Source organism: Polyodon spathula, chromosome 2 (assembly GCF_017654505.1).
Source record: "Polyodon spathula isolate WHYD16114869_AA chromosome 2, ASM1765450v1, whole genome shotgun sequence".
In the NCBI taxonomy this organism is placed as follows: Eukaryota; Metazoa; Chordata; class Actinopteri; order Acipenseriformes; family Polyodontidae; genus Polyodon; species Polyodon spathula.
In genome coordinates this window covers 26,567,498-26,574,544 of record NC_054535.1, presented here as the reverse complement: position 1 = coordinate 26,574,544, position 7,047 = coordinate 26,567,498, and the positions used below count along the sequence as shown (strand labels likewise).

Below are 7,047 nucleotides of genomic sequence, written 5' to 3'. Positions count from 1 at the left end.
TCATTGTTGATTAAGCCACTTTACTGTTTGTGCAATATTAATCTGACGACTCTTCTCAATCCTTTTATATTAACAATGCAAAAAAAAAAGTCAGGCGATTAATGGACTGAGAAGACCTTATTCAAAACACACAGGGTTTTTTTCAAACACAGGAATTGCAGAAAAAGACTTGCTGTAAAAACAAAAGGTGTATATTACTATATTATATTGTATTGTATATGTCAAGCTGCAACACATTGACAACTTTATTTTTCTGGCTTTTGTTCACATTCCTAAAAAATGGAACCTAGTTCTGGTGACCTTATCTGACTGATAAACAAAGTAATGCCTTGAATGTTAAGAATTAGGTTGATGTCAATTGTGCCATGATGTGTTAAATTGATGAATATTACCATATTCAAATAAAGAAAAATGGTGAGAAGCAGCTTGTAGTGTCACTTGCAGTGTCATAAAAAACAAGCCCAACAGGCTGAAAGTGTGTAATTCTTGACAGATTAAACCTTGCGCATGTGTTATTTTGTCAGATTAGTGTTTCCGTACTTTAGTCAGCTTTGGCACCCTGAGTCTGATTATTCTGGCATATTATTATTTGAGCCATCCAACCTCAAAATATACAATGGTGTGTTCTTTTTTCTTTTTTCTTTTTTTTTGCTTTCTCGTTAATTAAACACTTATTTTTTTCTTCTTTTGCAGAGCCTTGACAGAATGGTAGACTGCATCAGCAAAGTCATGCTTCATACGGCTATATCATGCTGGCAGCCATTCCTAGGTTTGGCTCTTGTGGTAATATGCATGGGGTCAGCTGTTGGATGCCCTGCCCGCTGTGAATGCTCGGCCCAGAGCAAATCAGTTATCTGTCACCGTAAACGTCTGATTGGCATTCCAGAGGGCATCCCTATTGAGACTAAGATTCTCGACCTCAGTAAGAACAAGTTAAAAAGTGTGAACCCAGATGAGTTTGCAGCCTTTCCATTACTGGAGGAGTTAGACCTGAGTGACAATATCATTGCTAATGTTGAACCTGGATCGTTTAACACCCTCTTCAACTTACGTTCCCTTCGCTTGAAAAGCAATCGAATAAAGCTGATCCCACTTGGGGTGTTTACTGGATTATCCAATTTGACTGAGCTGGATATCAGTGAGAACAAAATTGTTATTTTGCTGGATTACATGTTTCAGGATTTACATAATTTGAAGACCTTTGAGGTTGGGGACAATGACCTGGTTTACATTTCTCACCGGGCATTTAGTGGGCTGTTGAGCTTGGAACAGCTGACATTGGAGAAATGCAACCTGACTGCAGTTCCCACAGAAGCACTATCACACCTCCACAACCTTGTCAGCCTCAGGCTCAGCCATCTCAGTATCAACTCTCTGCATGTGTACTTTAAGAAACTATTCCGATTGAAGCATTTGGAGATAGACTACTGGCCTATGCTGGATGTGCTCCCTGTTAACAGTCTATACAGCCTAAATCTTACATCTCTGTCTATCACCAACACCAACTTGTCCATGGTACCATTTCTTGCTATTAAGCACCTGACTTATCTCACTCACCTTAACCTCTCTTTCAACCCCATAAGCAATATTGAGGCGGGCATGTTCATAGATTTGGTACGCCTTCAAGAGATACACATGGTGGGGGCCCTGTTGCTCACTATTGAATCCCATGCATTCCAAGGCTTGAGTGCATTGCGGGTTCTGAATGTCTCACGAAATCTGCTTGATACCTTGGAAGAGAGTGTGTTTCAGTCTCCAAAAACCCTTGAGACACTCTGTATCGACAACAACCCACTGGCTTGTGATTGCCGTCTCCTTTGGATTCTGCAGAGAAGACGCACACTGTTTTTTGGTGACACAGAGCCTGTCTGTGTAGCTCCAGAGAGCATCAGAGGGAAGCAATTTAAGGACTTTCATAGTACAGTTCTTTCGTTTTACTTTACCTGCCAAAAGCCAAAAATTCGGGAAAGGAAAATGCAACAGTTGCATGTCGATGAAGGGCAGATAGCGCAACTGTTGTGCAATGCAGATGGTGATCCTTTGCCTGATGTATTCTGGATTACACCACGTAGGAGGCTTGTCACAATGAAATCTAATGGGAGAGCTACAGTACTTGGAGATGGTACACTAAAAATCAAGTTTGCCCAGGTTCAGGATAGTGGAACCTATATTTGTGTAGCTAGTAATGCAGCTGGAAATGATACTTTCTCTGCCTCCTTGACTGTGAAGGGCTTTCCAAGTGACAGGTCTCTTTATGCCAACAGGACCTCTATGTATATAACAGATGCAAACAACACCAATTCGAATGGCACTAATGTGTACAATATGACTTTTGCCCTGGACCTTAAAACAATTTTAGTATCCACAGCGATGGGATGCTTCACTTTCTTAGGAGTTGTCTTGTTTTGCTTCTTGTTGCTTTTTGTGTGGAGTCGAGGAAAAGGAAAACACAAAAACAACATAGACATTGAGTACATTCCCCGGAAGTCCAATGAGGCTGTGGTGGAAGGGGTAGAGCAGGGAGGCCCCCGTAGGTTCAACATGAAAATGATGTAGAACTTGGCATCAACAGTTGCTTGGTAACCAATTGACTGGCTGTGTTATAATATAGAACAGCCTGTCAAGAAAGACAGATTGGGCAGATTGGGCTTGTGGGGATCACAGAAGAGCTGACACTTAGCATTATTAGTTTGCTAACAAACTGATGGATGATTAAACACTTTGTTGGCATTCTTTGAAACTGAGAAATAGACTGTTGTTTTAAGTCAATTAGCTGCTATTCAGCATTTTGTATTGCCCGTAGTGAATCTTACAGTGCAGGATTTACACATAAAAGAGTAAACTTTGTATTTAACTATTGATTCAACACTGCAAAGAAGTATCTATGAAACCGAATTTCATATATATATATATATATATATATATATATATATATATATATATATATATATATATATATACACACACATATCCTATAATCTTTTAAAGCAATATCAATGAGAGACTGTGCTTTAGAAGTTAAGATCTAGACTTCTTTAGGGGTACCGTCAGTAGAATCAGACTAACTTTGACCTCACTTCTGAAACTCTCAATTTGCTTGTGATGATAGGACTTTAATAACGTTACACATTTAAAGGTTTTGCTGATTATTTACTGGAAACACCTCATGTTAAATTAATTTATATTCTGTTTCCAATATTTCGAGATAACAAAATCAGTTTGATATTCTCTAAAGCAGGGGTCTCCAACCCTGGTCCTGGAGGGCCGGTGTCCTTCTTGGTTTTTGTTCCAACTGTACCCTAAATTACTTATTAGAAGCTTAATTGGTCAAATGAATTAATTTTGTACAGTTAGAACAAAAACCAGGAGGGACACTGGCCCTCCAGGACTAGGTTTGGAGACCCCTGCTCTAAGCATAATTCATAGATGAATGCTAGTGTCAATTTGGATTGTGTAATGTAAAAAAAAGAAAAGAAAAAAAAAAGAATAATTATTGATTCCTTAGCAAATGAGTTCAAAATGTACTGTTATCATTGTTTATATTTAATCTACAGACATTTTAAACAAACCTATTTATTTGTGTGTTTGTTCATGTATTTCCATTTAACCCTTTCAAAGTAAGTTTCTAAGTAAATATACAAAAAATATAACACTGCAATCATTTGTAAAGTTTTAAACACGTTATAATAAGACATGAACATTCCTGATACCCATTTATTAACCTACCTTCATCAGTGGAGTCATTTTTCCTATATATCTGAACTGCTTTGGAGTGTTGAGAGAGAGTAAATTAATCTAAATCCTGCAGGCCCAGTCAATGCATATCTCAAGTTTCTGCAGTGAGAATCTGTTACACTCTGTAGCAGTTTATCATTTTGTTGTTAAAACATTTAGATTGTGAAAGTACAAAGTACAAACACATGTATGAGGAATAAAGAAAACCCATTTTTAATGAAATTTGAAAGACACAGAAGGTAATATTTTGAACAAAACAATAAGTCAATTTAGTACCTTGTGCAAACTGAAGTGTTTGTAATCTGTCAATACTTCACACACAATTAAATTCTTGTCTTAAATTCCCCCATTGCAAAATTCTGTCAATTGACAAGAAGCAATTGGATGATATGAATTGCAACGTGTGAGAGTAAATGAGGGCCACTGGGAGTCTGACAGAAGCTGAGATAATAGCTTGTTTCAAGGGCCAGGTCCAATGCTGTGCTTATGTTTACTCTCTCAAAACCAGGTACAATGAATTTCAATTCAGTTTTTTTTTTTTTTTTTTTTTTTTTTTTTTTTTTTTAAACCACTCCTGACAATAAAATTGTTTTTTTTTTTTTTGTGTTTTTTTTTTTTGTTAAGACATATAGCTAGGTTAAATCAACTAAAGCCTTCTGTGGAGGTAAACACTTCTTGAAATGGAGAAAAAAATTGCTCAATGCAACATGACATTAGTTCTATAACAATAATTTAAGCCATTTTATGAATCTTTTTTTTTTCATTCCAATATAATGTAAATACATTCTAAATAAAATATATGGCCTAAAATATCATGGATATGAGTACATATTTTCCAGAATATAACTTATACTGTATGCACAACCCTCCAACAAGTATTGATACAGATTAAATAATGGTTAGTTGTATTTTTTGCTTATTTTTCCCCATTGTGACTTACATTCAGCGTGCTTCTGTACAAGCTGTGGCATTCACCTTTGAAGAAATATACTGTATTTTGGGGGTCAGGTAAAAGCAAAGCCATTTAAAGGAAATAAGGTTCAGCGCCAGGAGTCACACTTTTTATTTAAAAAACTGTCAAATAAACACATAAAAAACAAGAAAGGTTCAGAGTCAAGAGTTTTGAAATTGTCACCCAAGCTGACTGCTATATTATCTTGGTGATTAGGACTAAGCATATAGGCACATACTGTACTCTTCATGAGTCCTGCACTGAAATGATTATATACAAGTGGCCAGGTTTTGATAATCAATTAACCAATTTAATCTGTTCACATATGCAAAGATTTAACCCAAACCCCCACCCTAATACATATATATATTTACAGATACAGGCAACATGCAGGTCCTTTGCCCGGCAGTATGGAGGAAGAACAAATGCCTCACTCAGTGGTTCGGTATTCATAGTAAATGGATCACTGCACTAGTGGCACACTGTCTCATTAAAACATTCCACAAATTGGATGGGGTGGTTATCTAGCCTAGATATTTAAGGCAAAATCCTCTATGAATCCTCTGCTCCAAATTGTCATTCGTACAAATTTGTTGAAAAAAAAACAAGTGAAGAGTGAGGTCTCAATGCGTGTTGGAGGGTACAGTATGTTTCTTATGCAGCAATATAGGTATATTAAATACATTCTAACTATTTTAAGTACAATTCATGTCATCTGCACTGTACTTTACGTACAGTGGCTCTCAAAAGTATTCACCCTCCTTGGACTTTTTCACATTTTATTGTGTTACAACATGGAATCAAAATTGATTTAATTAGGAGTTTTTGCCACTGATCAACCCAAAAAAAAGTCCATAATGTCAAAGTGAAAAATAAAATCTACAAATTGTTCTAAATTAATAGCATAACAAAGGGGGTGAATACTTATGTAATCATTTATTTTCTGTTTTATATTTGTAATTTATTTAGAACAATTTGTAGATTTTATTTTTCACTTTGACATTATGCACTTTTTTTGTGTTGATCAGTGGCAAACACTCCTAATTAAATCCATTTTGATTCAATGTTGTAACACAATACAATGTGGAAAAGTCCAAGCGGGGGTGAATACTTTTGAGAGCCACTGTATATGTATTTTATTTTACATGGGACAGTCTGACGTAAAATTCTAGACCTCTCTCTATTATTCCAGTTCCAAAAGGGTTTAAAAGGTGGTATCATTTTGAAACTAGACAAATTACAAAATATAGGCTTTTCCTTTCATTGTTTACTTGCAAGCCTGTAATTTCTGATACAGTAAACAAAGGCCTGCTGTGTTTACTTACAGCCTTTATGTGCAAGGCAAGTAAAGAACAGAATCGAAATAACAAACTATAAAGAGGTCTGATATATCAGTTATGTTAACATGTCTTCACTTGTACATCACAGTGTAACCATTAACCTGTCCTCCTTGCCCAAGTGGATTAAAGAAATAAATCACTTAGAGAGAAGGCATCTTTGAGAGCCTTTTGAGACCACACGGGTGCTTTAAACAAACTGGATTGTGTTCCTCTTAAAAAATTCTGAAAACCAATTACTGTACTCTATATAAGGAGTCGTCGGCAAAGTACATTGAGTTGATGAATGTAACCCTTTGAAGTAACAAATACGGGAATGTCTCACTTCAACAGGAATAGGTTGGGGGTCCATGCAGAGACAAGGAGGTAGAAAAAAACTGCACTGTGATACACATTTGCTTAAACTAATTATTTTGAATCCCAATAAAAACTTTCAAAATGTTCCCTTGTAAAGGTGCTGTACTATGCCAAGACTGTGTGGTGATGAAACAGAAATCAAACTATTTGGTAGTCGTTATATTTGAAGAAGCACCATACCTACTGTCAAGCATGGAGGTGGTAATATCCTTTTATGGGGCTGTTTTTCCTCTAATGTCACAGTAAATGTAGCTCCAATACATGGTCAAATGGATTCCATAGCATACCAAAAGATATTGGCCAATCATTTGAAACACTCTACTACAAAACTTGGTTTAAACTTGGTTTCAACACAGTAACGATCCAAAGCACACATCAAAGTATACTTCAGAATGGTTAAATAAGAATAAAATCAAGGTTTTGGAATGGCCTGGTCAAAGTCCCAATCTAAATCCAATGGAGAATCTTTGGTATGCTGAAGAAGGTTGTGCATAAGAGAAGTCCTCGGAATTTGAATGAACTGGAATAATTTTGTGTTGAAGAATGGTAAAAAATCATGAAAGAATCATGCCAAAAGCTGATTGATAAATATCCTATTAGTTTAAAAGAGGTTATTATTGCTAAAAGTACCTCAACTAGCTATTAATTTCATTTTCCTTGTCAGGG

At 36.1% G+C, this 7,047-nt stretch overlaps 1 protein-coding gene across 1 annotated transcript; it reads left to right on the top strand.

The window, feature by feature from the left end:
* Positions 1-699: 699 nt before the first annotated feature.
* LOC121327816 (leucine-rich repeat and immunoglobulin-like domain-containing nogo receptor-interacting protein 2) lies at positions 700-2,893 on the top strand. Its single transcript, XM_041272035.1, has one exon. It carries the CDS (start codon positions 706-708, stop codon positions 2,554-2,556), a length of 1,851 nt encoding a protein of 616 aa, XP_041127969.1. The 5' UTR covers positions 700-705; the 3' UTR covers positions 2,557-2,893.
* Positions 2,894-7,047: the final 4,154 nt, after the last annotated feature.

Bases quoted from the DNA above. Each gene is read 5' to 3' on its own strand.
- LOC121327816 (XM_041272035.1), top strand. From the start codon at position 706: ATGGTAGACTGCATCAGCAAAGTCATGCTTCATACGGCTATATCATGC.